Raw genomic sequence first — 14,376 nt, 5'->3', positions numbered from 1 at the left:
TCCCCAACTGTACTGACATGCAGAAGTTCAAGTGTAATGTGAACCGACATCTTGCTGTCCAAATCCCAACATAGTGCCCCAGTAGTTGCTGCCCCTGATAGTAGCCCCCTACACCAAAGTGGCAATGTGCCTTGTTTGGAGTGAAAATGTAATAAAAAAAAAAAAAAAAAAAAAAGCTTCTGTCTTAGAAGTGCACACCTGTGGAACTCTCTTCCGTTTGCCTGTTTCCCACTTGTCCGCAACAGTCGTACATCTAAACAATGATATAAATGCGGGAGTGCCTCAAGGGTCTATCCTTGGACCTCTATTATGTCTTCAAGTCCAACATAAACAAATTCCTGATAAACCGCCCCCTTAAGACACTTTATCAAATCTCCATTACTAACGATTACTATGATATTCTCCCATTGATTACTGTACACGCAATACCCCTTATCCCTGAGTGGCTTCCGGGCCTTGATAAGTGGTGACTTCCATGTAAAAAAAAAAGAAAAAAAGATCCTTGAAAATATAGAAAATGTCTTGAAAAGCCTTAAAAATTGTATTCTTTATGTTCATTAAATAATTGTTGAAATATTACAAATAAAATTGAAATAAATCTCCCGCTATTATTGTTTTATAATTTAATTTTTTTGGAGGGGGGTGGATAGTAAGGCCACTACAAATAAACATGACCATGTCCGCCCCTACAAAAAAGACTTTCCTTTTGTAGACGGAACTCTTCAATGGCGAATTCCTTGCTCCCCCTTCTTCCCACCTCCAAAATTGTGATACCCTAAAATGAAGCTGGATAGGCCGAATAAAATGAACAAAACGGTATCGATCTTGGTTGGATATTAAAAAACCATAAAGAGAGTTAATATTTGAGATGACATAAAAAGCATTTAAAAAAGGTTTTATTTGGAGACAATGGATTTTAGAGAGAAAAAGAGAGAGACTAAATAATTATTTCCTTGGGATGTTTTTTTTTGGGGGTGGGGGCTGTCCTCTGCTAACTGACCCTGCTACCTCAACTGTTCTCCATTTACAAACCCAAACTCTCATCCATTCTTTTAATGCGAAAAACTAACAATATTTCTTGCTCTACAATAAAGTCTTCTATTCTACACATATCTTCCTATAATGTTTTCATTAATGAGCAATCAATAAAGCATCTAAAATAAACATTCTTTATACATAGATACATGGGTGTCTATACATGTTGGTCTTTTCACACTGTTTATCTACGCTATTTTTCATCGTTGTCATTTCATGAGTGGCTTTTCATCGTATGTTTAACTTAGACAAATAGAAACTTTCTATGCATGGGAGATGTTTACCGAGTTTCAAGCTTTTATTTGGAGACGATGGATTTTGGAGAGAGAGAGAGAGTGCGACTAAATAATTATTTTCTTATCTTAAGAAATAAATGATGCAGATGGACAAATACCGAAGTGACATTCGCCTTAAATAATTCTACATTATTGGACATGTCTCATTCGCATTCGGAGAGAACTGACTGAAAACTTATGTTTCTCTTGCTTGAAAACAGGACATCATGTCATCGTTCGACTCCTGTTTTGTCTACAACCTCTTGCCTTGTCACCCATTTTTTGTTCTATCCGGAGAACGATTCTCTTTGTCAGATCTGGGTTATCCTGATATGCCCTTAAAGGAACCCTTGTCAAAATTCACACTAGCTAACTTAATTGCTACTTTAAAAAACACCAAAATATGATGCAGAGTAATATTATTGGCTATGGCAACGTTTATTTGTTGTATATTTGATTTTCGACAACTTTTTCGAATCACTGTCAATTGTAAAACACCTCAAATTTTGTTCTGAAAACTTGATTTTTTTCTGGAGATGACCGTGAAAAACTTTGAAAATAGACATTAAAAATCTGTATGAACCTTTCACTTAGAGACGTTTACAACCTTCATATGGTCCTTACTCGTAAAGCACACTTTCTCAAACTTCCCTGTTCTGCACGTCAGAGTGTATAGATGATTTGAGTAAAAAATATGTTTACTCATTTATTTATTTGAAATTTTGTATGGATCTTTGATACAGTGCAGTGAACTAAGTATTATGGTATCCGTTTGATATAGTTAATAACCAAAATACCACATTTACTCTAAGGCATTCTCAGTCACTGAACTAAAAATATATATATTTATATCATTAATGCAATTAAAAAAAGTTAAAAAAGTAAAAAGTTAAAGAATTGCATTAATAATATAAATTATTAATCTCTGTCTAAAAAAAATAAACTAGAAAATGTGAAGGTCTTATTCCTCTTCTGACACTGCATTATGGCTGGATTAATCGTGAAGTATTTTCTAGAAAGAATTCTAAAAATTCTAATTCGTGAAGTATTTTCTAGAAAGAATTCAAATATAATACAATGAATGTGTAATGCAAGTTTTAAAGACAGGCTTAGAATGTCAGCAGAAGATTGAATCTGGACAGTGTATTACATGGTATCTACCCCTACACCAGTAAGTAGCAAATTTACAAATAAAATCGAAATAAATCTCCTGTTTTATCTACAATGTTTGACCTCTTGCCATCTTTCGTTCAACTCTGAGAACGGTTCTGTTTTATAGATCTGGGTTATCCTGACATGCCCTTAAAGTAACCCTTGAATTCTAAAAGCTAACATTTACGCTAGCTAACTTAATTTCTATTTACTGTCCAGATTCAATCTTCCGCTTACATTCTAAACCTGTCTTTAAAACTTGCATTACACATTCATTGTATTATATTTGTATCGGCTCTCTTCATGCAAGGTATATCTTCAACTCTGGTTTAGTTTTTATACATCAGCACCGAGTACACATACTCCTCTCTTGTTCGACAGTTGTAATGCTTTGCTGGTTAGTAATAACTGACATTTTCTAAACTTACTCCAAACACTTACAAGATTAAGCTTAAAGGGAAAATATATTAATGGGATATTTAGAAACTTAAAAGTTATTTCTCTACAGCCGTTTCTCTAAAAAATAATGTTAAAAAAAAATGTTTTATTTTCAGGATGTCGATGAGATCAGGAGCGGCGTCGACTGGCAAGATTCTCTGAATGAAGCTGTCAAAAAATGTGAAGTTTTTATTCCTCTTCTGACGCCGCATTATGGCCAGACACGCTGGACTAACCGTGAAGTAAATTGATTTGTTTTTATTTTTGCTCCTTGCCCTGAACCTCACAATTTTTATCATATTTTAAAATAAAGTAAAACCCTGTCTTTGATGTTTATGAATATACTAGCCTAGGGACCCGGCGTTGCCTGGGTGTTTGAAGGTGTGTATTGAGCCAAAAAAAAAAAAAAATGGTAGTAGGCAGGCAGGCTCGAACTCGTACCACGAAGGAGGGAAAGAATGTGAAAAAAAAATGTGATGTCTTTGCAGTTGCGTCCATTGCTAAACTGGAAGTGGTGAAGGTTGACTTTCGCAAATATCGGCGAAAAGAGCACACCCCTCCCCCCCACCTGTTGAAAAATGCCCTGTTGAGGGTGAAGGAATTTATGTTTTTAGCCAATTTCGATATGTCATCCAAAGGGTTGAGCTTCAAAACAATACTGATCTCGTGAAAATCCGTCCCCTCTGTCGAAAGTTTTAGGCAGACATACATACATACATACATACATACATTTAAACAGACAGGTGAGATTTATATTACAGATGATGTGAATGCAGATCCCCACATTATTGTGAAACTTTATATAGATAGAATAGTGGCTTAGCAGGAAAACAGTCTTTTTACTAGTATTTTTATTACTTATTCACTATTTCATATATGAAATATCCTAGTTTAGTTATTCCCTAAGCTTAAGGAAAACCTTACAGGCTATCGTTATGAGACAATTGAGATGAAAGTGACTGTGACGAGAGTCATTGACACACTCCCACACGAGGACTTCCATGGGGCCTCGCAGAAGTTGAAATGGCATAAACAAGTGCATTGCAGCTGGAGGAGATTACTCTAAAGGGGACTAGAATTCATGTAATATTAATAAAAGTGGCCATATGAAAAAAAAGTCTGGAAACTTATTGAAATATATATAATTTATTTAATACAAATATTTTATTTTGAGAAGTTGTAATTATTCATTTCTTTAATGTTTGTCTATAGTCTAAAGAAGCTTTGAGCATTTTAAAACTTGTCTTTTGTCTATTAATTCTATTTTTGATCCTTTCTAATTTCCAAATCGAATAAAGGTCTTCACTTTAGCTCGAACTGGCTAATGTAATCAACATATTTGTTGTAAGTCCAAGTACTCTCGAATTCTTCTGGATTCATTGTCAGAGATAGATTAATCAAATGCGTATATATAATTTTTGTAAAATATATTCTTCCAAACCAGTTAGATTGATCTATCCCTCACGGCATAATCATGTTGACACACTGGTTTCTATCAGATCAGCGAAGTTAAGCAACATTGAGCCTGGTCATTACTAAAATGGATAGCCAATTTGGGAATTCCAGGTGCTGTATGTAGGGCGTCGACGCCTCTCTGCAAGAGTTGCAAGGACCTAACGTCATCTCTCCTGACAAGGACTGGGCTCTGCTTGTGAATTTCATACTCCCATGAAACTTCCTCCTTTGGAGGAAGCCGGTTAAACCTAACTAGGGTTAATGCTGACGCACACATCCCTAATCCAGAAGGATCGGAAAGTACTTGGACTTAGGACAAATATGATTACATCAGCCAGTTCCTGCCAGAAGTGAAGACCATTATTCGGAAGTTGGAAAGGATCAAAAACAGAATAGACTAAAAACGCCTATTTTATTTAATGAACTATGTTTAAGAGAAAAAATGCTGCTTGTATGTATGTATGTAAACATGTTAATTCATGGAAGTCAGAATGAACACGGACCACAAAGCTTCTCAACAAAAAAAAAAGACAAAGAAACAAAATTTTCATTTTTTTTTTTTTGTGAACTGTGAAAAATTAATTTAATAAATTAGATGAATTGCACATAAATAACAAATATTTTCTGTGAATATTTTCAGGTAAAACTTGCTGATGTCCTGAGAAAATTTATCCTGCCCGTCAATCTTCAAATTGAGTGGCCACCAAGTTGCCTGGCGATCCAACTGGCGACGACTCAATATATTGACGGCTTCAAGATTTCTGAGGGTAAATACATCATGAGAATTTTTGGTATCCTAAATTAATGAACGGATCCATATAGAAGGGTCGTTCCAAAAGTAAAGCCTCCTCCTTTTTTTTTTTATTTAAACTCGGTTTAAGAGCTATGAAGACAGGAGTGGTACCATTAAAACCTTTGGTTGGTACAGTCAGTAAATTTAACAGACCATTCTATTCTGTTCACTTGGATTGCAAGCATGTCGTTTAGTGGTTCTTGTACAGAATTCTCCCTATATTAAAAAATAAATAAATAAAAATCTGTATGATGTGCATATCTGTGATAAAATGAAAATATCATACACCAAAAATCATGTAAATTGATCAAGTTTTTATTTTTAATATCACTTCTTTCTCTACAAATTATCTGGATGGGAGTGGAGGCAGTTGTCCAAAACTTAGATTGCTCTCTCTGCTGATACATTGAAAAGTGAAAGATTTTTGCTCATTTACCACATCATACTAGTGACTTCCTGTTTCACTTTACTTCAAATGGAAAATTTTTACTCTACTTTATTCTAACCTTATCTAAATGTTATTGCATCAAAATGTGTGTTCTTTAATCAAATTTGTTTGAATTTTTCTTTTCATTTATATATATCTTTTAATGTTTTTTTTTTGTCTTCTTTAGCCTGTAAGTCTCCTCATCACTCTGTACAGAATTTAAGCCCCAAACCCGACGGTCTTCCAGTTAATGTAAAATTGATTGCTAAGGAGATTCACAAGTGTTTGAAGTCTTTGAATGAAAACCGACCCCATTCTATGGAACGAAAACCGTCTTTATTTAAACGGGTATGTTAAAATGCATTTCAGAATTTATATATTCATTTACGTTTTCAAAAAAAAATTGTCCAGAATTTACCTTATATAAAAAACAAAAATAAGAACAATTTGTATGATGTATGTATCCATAATAAAGTGAAAATATCATATTCCAAAAATTATGTACATGGATCAAGTAGTGTTAATTTTATAAAGAAAATCATTTTGATTAATTAATAGAATTCATAGGCATTACAACAAATCTTGCAAGTTTCAATTATCTCCCTTTGTTTTTTCTTGTTTTTGTAGATTATTTTCAAAATGGCGGACTAGACAGCCATTCTTCTGTTACTCATAAAATTTGATTTTCTTATTTACACATTTATAAAGTAGCTGGTTTTGTTTGATGATATTACTTCTTTTTCTACAAATTATCTGGATAAGAGTGGGGCCAGTTGTCAAACTCTGACTGCTCTCTCTGCTGATACATTGAAAAGTGAAAGCTTTTGCTCATTTACCACATCACACTAATGACTTCCTGTCACACTCTACTTCAAATGGAAAAAATCAAAAATTACATTGATAAAGTAGTTATACTTTATCAATTTATGTGATTTTTGGAGAATGATATTTTCGTTTTTTCATGGGTATGTACATCATATAGTTTTTTAATATCGGAGAATTCTGGACAAAAATCGGGTATATGCATTCACTGTTAGCAATGTTATTGCTAAGCTTTTATATTGTGAATTTAAACGGAATAAATTATTGCTAGTACAAATTACATTTTTTGGATAAATTAAAATTGATTTTTTTTCCATCATTGAATTGTATTAATTGAATTAATGCAATTTGTTACATTTTTTTTTTTTTTTTCACATTTTGAATTTTTTATCTGATTGTTGCATAGTTTTAAAGAATTTCTTATCCAATTATTACATTATTTTATTTATTTATTTTTTTTTAAAGAATTTTTTTTTATCCAATTGTAAATTTTTAAATCTGGAGACATTTTTTGTAGGCTACATTTTTTAAAGTATATTTTATCCAATTATTACATATTTTTTTAATTTAAAAATTTTTTCTCCAAATTTTTAAATTGTTTTTTTAAAGAATTTGTTATGAATTTTATGCAAAATAATTTTAACATCAGTTCCATGATTATAGAATACTTGTGTCCTTTCTTCTTTCAGACATCTAAGATCAACAACTGCCCCCTGGATGTTGTTCAGTGCCCAAACATTTATGGCGAAGGACCTTCAACATATAGCCAGAAAACTCTTATTGTTGTTAGCCTTCACCAGGAACAATACTCTTTTGTAAGTATCTAATTTTGCACACTAAAGATGGCAGCCATTTTAAACTTGTGTTAATTGATTAAATTAGGCTCTTTTAAAAATGAATAAAAAAATTTATCTCTGTATTTTGTAACTAAAAACTTTGAAATATTTTGTTCTCTCTAATATAGATATATCTTTGTAGAATACTAGCAAAACTACCCACCATTGCTCTGGGTATAAAACACGTTTCCTCACCCTTTGAAGAGAATTTATTCATGTGAGGAGTGAAAACAAATCTTAGGCGACCTTAAGAGTACTACTGACACCACCCAAATAAAATTAAGGATGTCCACAGAGCACTACTAAAACAAAGTTTCTCCCAACCACCTTTGTTTGTAGAGAAATGTCAATAATTAAGAAATAAGTTAAATCCACAATTTGAACAAATTCTGACTGATTCTATGATAAGATTAAAAATCATGTTTAATTTTTGATAACATTAAATGATATGACCCCCCCCCCCCACACACACACAAATGAATCTTTTTTTTTTTTTTTTTTCTAAATTTTAGATATTATTTTTCTGGGATTACACTGATTAAAAAATAACTTTGTTGGGGTTTATTGTGTATTTTTGGAGTTTTAGCTAGACATACAAGCATGCAAACACACAAACATTTAGATTAAAAAAGACAAAACAAACCACCTCTTTCATCTTTTAATTGAGCTCTAAATTCAATGTAAATTAGAAATGTATAGCTTTCTAATAGGATATCATTCCTACCAACTATAAGTCTATAAACTAAAAAGTAGTTAGCTGATAAATGTAATTTTTATCCTATTGAAATCATGTTCAGTCTTGTTTTTATGCTTGCCTGTTGAGTTTGCTAAAATTGTCCTAACACTATAGCATTAGGACAATCTTAGTGAATATACAGAGAAAGAGATACACATTTTTCATTTTTATAATTATTTCTTTTCAGTAATTTCTTTGAAAAATTGCTATTTTTTTGTGATAATTTTTAGAAAATATACATAATTTTTTTGTGGTAATTTTTAGAAAATATACATAATTTTTTTGTGGTAATTTTTAGAAAATATACATATTTTTTTGTGGTAATTTTTAGAAAATATACATATTTTTTTGTGGTAATTTTTAGAAAATATACATATTTTTTTTGTGGTAATTTTTAGAAAATATACATATTTTTTTTGTGGTAATTTTTAGAAAATATACATATTTTTTTCTGGTAATTTTTAGAAAATATGCATATTTTTTCTGGTTTGAAATATTTTTGCCAGCCTATGGCTATATATGACTTTATTTTACTAAATTTATATCATTAACCATCTCTACCATCTTACATTCATTAACCCTTATCCTCATGGGGCCTTTGGGCTTTGATAAGTGGTGACTTTCAAGTAAAAGAAAACACCTTTCTGGTAATTTTTTGTTAATTGTTTTTTCTATTTTTTTCTGATAGTTTTAATTTTTTTTTTTTTTTTTTTTTAATTTTTTTATTGCTATTTCTCGTAATTTTTTTTTTGAAAAATTGGTTTGACACTAAAAAACTAATAACAATATTAAAAAAACAATCAAACTAAATAATTTTGAAAATCTTTTTCAGGGTTGTCAAATTAAACAATGGCTACAGGATGATGGCTTTGCTGTTTGGCTGACTACAGAACTTGACTCCAGTAAGAACTATTACTCTTTCTCCAAAACAGTTCCTTTGCTATACAATTAATACATACAAGAGAAATGTATTTTCCACCATAACATACTTAAACTTAGCATTCCTGTCCTTTGTTTCTAAAACTTGGATAAAGCATAACATTTTCCTACAGAAGTTAAAAACATTTGTCTGAGGTGCATTATTGATGTCAGATCATTTGGAGAAAATCCACACTGAGGATATTTGATATAGAGCAAGGTAAGATTTGGTTATGAAACAAGGACCATATTTCCATAAAGCACCCCCATTTTGAAGAATGAATGAAAAGGTCAGCATTATGTTGCTTTTCTTTTTTGAATCCTTTGAGATGAGATTTGTGCATTCATTTTTTTTCTGGACTGTTATTCTCATCTTCATAGTGTTTTTTGTTTCATATTTCGGCCAACTTCTCCTCTGGCCTTTTTCAGGTGGTTAACAGTAACGGGATAGGAATGCTAAGTTTTGTAACTGTATCCCCAGTAACTACTGCCTTCCATAGTTGTCGTCTCACTACGTTTTGGTCAACTAATCCTCTGGCTTGCTTTGGGTAGGATCAAAACTGCTATCTTCAGACAATTCTCACTTGAAACTGTAAAGACTCAAGCATCTCTATCCACTGCGCCACAGGCTTCAAAGTTATAAGATACAGTTACAAGATGTGGCATTCCTATCCCGTTGTGGTTAACCACCTGAAGAAGGCCAGAGGATGAGTTGGCTGAGACGTGGTAAAAAAACAACTATGAAAATGAGGATAAGTTTGCAAAAAAATTAATACAAAGGTCAGCATTTTGTTTAACATGATTTATTTGAAAAAAAAAAAATAAATAAAAATAAATAAATAAACAAAGGGCGCACACACACACACACACACACACACACACACACACACACACAGAATTTATCTTCCATAGCAAAACTAATTTTTGGTTAACTGCCTTAAAATATTAAAATGGTAGAGAAATGGATCATTTTATGTTAAATTCCACTGGGACAGGAGATTCAAAGGGTGTATCCTCTTGGTCTTTTCTATTCTCTCCAAGATTCGTTGTTTCTCTCAATGTTCAGCTGTCGTCCATAGATCTTGAAAAGTAACCTATACATCTACCTTGAACTGGTCATGTGTTGTTGATGTCTGCTCCAGTTTGCTATCTGATCCAAATGTTTCTTTTTCAAGTAAACTGACACTGAGCATAGTGCATTCCATTTTTCATTGTGCCACTCTTAGATTTTCTATCGCTGCATTATTTAGTGCCCATGTTTCACTATTAAAGTTTATAATGGACACTTTAACACGTTCATAGTGTTCATATAACATTATTTTTCATGTTACTTTGGTAAAGACTGTCCATCTAAGTGCAAAAAAGTTTATAATTGAAAAATATGTAAATCTATATAAAAAGTAAAAATGTGTGTGTGTTTGTCTGTGTACACTTTCCTACCAAATAATTCTGTCAATTTTCGGTCTACGGACTCAAGATTTCTCTATTTTGGTGTTGGACGATATTTTTGTTGGACGTTTACATTATGAAATATAGTGGAATTGTAGAATAGAAAGACAGTCTCATTCTAACTTTTAAAACAACTTTATCGAATCCTCGTTAATGTGTTAATAAAAGGAATGGAAAAAAGAAGAGCGTTAGTAATAATGAAATTGGACAAAGACAAAAATGTTAGAAAGTTAACGTGGTTTTAAATGAATGTCTTGTCCGTAAGGAAAAGAAAAGAGCTCATATGTAATGGAAGGATGAACATCTTGTTTATAAGAAAAAAAAAAAGAGTTCATATATGAAAATGTTTTTATGTACAAAAATATGAATGTCTATGGTAGTAGCCATATTGGAATCTTTAGAGCTGCTTGTCAAACCCCAGTGCCTGACGGCTGCAAGGGTGAGAGATGCATTCTAAGAGAACTTTGAGGATTTAAAAGAAATACTTTGGAATGAGTCGGCTTGCTGTGTAGTCTATCTGAAAAGATAAGAATCAAGTGCACGCTCCATTTTATCAACTTCTGTACAAGTCGAAGCCATGTAGATGAGTATGTGTATATAGTAGTCATGTTAAGTTTATTGGAGTATTGAGATTTGGGAAAATCTTTTTAATCGGTTTTCAGCCAGAAATTTAGCTGTTAAGGGGTGATAGTTCAACGATTTGACCATTGAGAACTCTACCAAACTCCTCCGCCAATTTTGGGTCTAAAAACTTGAAATTTTAGATGTAGTTCATGGATCTAACTTTATAATTTGATTTGAGTCCAAAACAATAAATATTAAGGGGTCATAATTGGGGCCAAATTTAAAAAAATGACCTCTGCGAATTACTCAGACAGTTCTTAGTCTAAACATTTGAAATTTTAAAGCTTTTTAATCATTTTTTTGCTGAAAATTTGGCTTCCAAGGGATCAAACTTCAAAAGATTTTACCTTTGCGGTCTCTAGCAAACTATTCAGCCAATTTTGGATCTAAACATTTGAAATTTTACATAAAGGGTATTCAGATATGCAGCAAGCCTTTTAATCAGTTTTTGGGCGAAAATTTGGCTGGCAAGATGTCAACGTTTACAGAGTTGACCGTTGCAGACTCTACCAAACTCCTCCGCCAATTTTGGGTCTAAACACTTGAAATTATAGATGTAGGTTACTTGGACATGGGATAAACATTTAAATTTAATTTGAGCCCAAAATAATAAATGTTAAGGGGTCAAAATTGGGGTCAAAGTTAAAAAAACATTTGATGTTTGCGGTCTCTACCAACTTTTCTCTATGGTAGTTAAGAAAGCCTATTAGAATAGAAAGACAGTCTCATTCTAACTTTTAAAGCAACTTTATCGAATCCTCGTTAATGTGTTAATAAAAGGAACAAAGAAAGGCATTACCGTAACTATTCACAAATTATGAGCAGTACATAGGGCCCGCGCAAACCCGGGCGGAACTGCTAGTTTAAAAATAAAACAATTTACATGTGTTTTTTTTTTTTTTTTTTTATTAAAAAAAAATTAGATGAAAGTAAATATAACATTAGTTGGGACTATCATGTTATCTCTATAAGACCAAGCTTATTTTCAATGCAAGGCCGACATCACTAATATAGCTAAGTATTTTATAAACAGATGGAACAGTATTTTATATTAGATGGAACTATCATGTTATCATTTATTAGTGATGTTGGTCTTGCATTTAAAATAAGCTTGGTCTTATATAGATAACATGATAGTCCCAACTAATGTCATATTTACTTTCATCTAATTTTTTTTTAAACAATTGATTGGTCGTATTATTTGTGTTATGCTGACTACTGTTCTCAATTTTGATGTAATTCTCATGACATAATCTCCAACCTTTTCGGGTGAGTTTTGTCTAACTGTGAAATCTATATCAAAGGGTTTGCTATGCACATGTTAACTGTTGTGTTTGGAGAAATTGTGATGTCAGGATTTTTGTCTAACATAGAACACGTAGACAAGTTCATTGTATTTTTAAACACAATTTATTCGCGGCAGAAACATTAAATTAATTACAGACGATATTAAATGTCTGGTGATGTCTGCCATGTTATTTTTCTCTCTCTGGAACTTTCTAGTTTTTTTCAATGATCTATAAAAGGGGGAATAACTCTTACTTTCTTTAGAGTTATTCCCCCTTTTATCACTATAACATTAACAAACTTTTTTTTTTTATTTCTAATCATTTTTTTTTTTTTTCCAGATTGTAGTGCACAAATCAACTGTCAAAAATTCCAAGAGAAAGCAGATGAAGCCGCAGCAATTTTATTTGTTCTCTCGAAAGCCTATACATCGAGTGGAAGATGTCTGCAACAGGTTTGCTTAACTTTTTTTTATACCATATTCAAATTTTTTAAGCAAATAAAATCATAAAATAAACTAGACAGTTAAAATTAATTCCCAGTTGGTTTTTGTCCAGAATTCCCTCTATATTAAAAAACAAAATTATCATATTCCAAAAATCATGTAAATTGATGAAATAGTTTTCTTTTGGAGGAATGACTGTTTTATCTGCCATTTTGAAAAAAATATGAAAAGACAAGGGAGATAACTTAATTAAAAACTTGCGAGGGTTATTTTGTAATGCCTATGAATTCCCATTAATTCCTTAATGATTTTCTTTATACAAATAAAACTACTTGAAAAGAACATAGGGGAAATTCTGGACAAGAATCAAAACTTTGCAAAAATCGGTGCAACTACCCTATAATAGCAAAATTCTAAATTTTAATATTGAATTTCAAGGCAAGTAATGAATATATCCAAAAATTACCTAAGACAATATAAATATATCCAAAAATTACCTAAGACAATATAAATATATCCAAAAATTACCTAAGACAATATGAATATATCCAAAAATTACCTAAGACGATATGAATATATCCAAAAATTACCCAAGTAATATATCCAAAAATTACATAAGACAATATCCAAAAATTACCCAAGTAATATATCCAAAAATTACCTAAGACAATATGAATATATCCAAAAATTACCCAAGTAATGAATATATCCAAAAATTACCTAAGACAGTAAACTAGAAAAAAATTTATTAAAGAAAATATTTTTTGATGAAAATGAGCGAAAATAAAATGTTTGACTAAAAAACACAGTTTCGAAAGGAGGTAAATAGCGTGTAACTTTTGCCAATTTTTTAATATATTGTGCGTTAACAATCAAAAATGTGAATTACTTGTCTTTTTTAGCATCACTGAGTTAGTTCCCTTTTTATTATGTCACGTGTTCCCAAAGAAGGCACTTGTACAGTTTAATCAAGACATTAAAAAATGAAAATATCGAAAAAAGGTGATATTGTACGTATTGAAATGAAGATCTCCCCCTCCCCCCCACAATTCACTTAATTTGATCCAGTAGTTTTTTTTTTTTTTTTACAGCAGAAAAACACGTTTTTATGACATCACGTTGAAGGTAGACATTATTGAGTTTTTAAAATTTTTGTTTTTTAGAACATGCCACATGGAGATAAATCAATTTAAAGCGTCGACACTTTAATACTAGCTTTTCTTCCTAAAAATCGAACCTTTTGTTCAGTATAATAACAAATTGTTTTTTCGCTGTAAAAAAAAAACAAAAAAACTACATGATAAAATTAAGTGAAATTTTTTTTTTGGAGAACTTCATTCCATAACGGATACATACAATTTAAACTTTTTTTTTCGATATTTAAATTTTTTTAATGTCTTGATTAAACTGTACAAGTACCCCAAAGAAATAGGGTGAGCGTTTTTTTACGATAAAGATTTAAAACTTGTGTTTTTTTTGTTTTTTTTTTTTTTTAAATAATGAGGTAATATTTAAGTACTTCTGACATCATAATTAAGTAGATATCATTGCTTCTAGTTGAAATTGATGCAAAAAGTCAGTAGATACCATTTTTTTTTTTTTTTTTAATCGATTTCTTTTGTTTTCTGAATTTTGCTATATAACATCCACCTTAACATTTTTCTTTAAAATGACTACCATTCAA

At 31.4% G+C, this 14,376-nt stretch overlaps 1 protein-coding gene across 1 annotated transcript in view; it reads left to right on the top strand.

Moving 5' to 3' along the window:
• LOC145246054 (uncharacterized) overlaps positions 1 to 14,376 on the top strand; it is a 137,779-nt gene that overhangs the window by 107,646 nt on the left and 15,757 nt on the right. The window contains exons 7-12 of the mRNA XM_080107897.1: positions 3,017 to 3,142; positions 4,996 to 5,122; positions 5,763 to 5,923; positions 7,087 to 7,212; positions 8,802 to 8,871; positions 12,589 to 12,701. Of these exons, the coding sequence (XP_079964023.1) occupies positions 3,017 to 3,142; positions 4,996 to 5,122; positions 5,763 to 5,923; positions 7,087 to 7,212; positions 8,802 to 8,871; positions 12,589 to 12,701 (723 nt within the window). The remainder of the gene's footprint in view (positions 1 to 3,016; positions 3,143 to 4,995; positions 5,123 to 5,762; positions 5,924 to 7,086; positions 7,213 to 8,801; positions 8,872 to 12,588; positions 12,702 to 14,376) is intronic.

The sequence above is a fragment of the Euprymna scolopes genome, chromosome 23, assembly GCF_053919585.1.
Source record: "Euprymna scolopes isolate OS-2025 chromosome 23, ASM5391958v1, whole genome shotgun sequence".
NCBI classification, from domain to species: Eukaryota; Metazoa; Mollusca; class Cephalopoda; order Sepiida; family Sepiolidae; genus Euprymna; species Euprymna scolopes.
The sequence above is the reverse complement of the archived record's forward strand: the minus strand, read 5'-3'. Positions and strand labels throughout refer to the sequence as shown.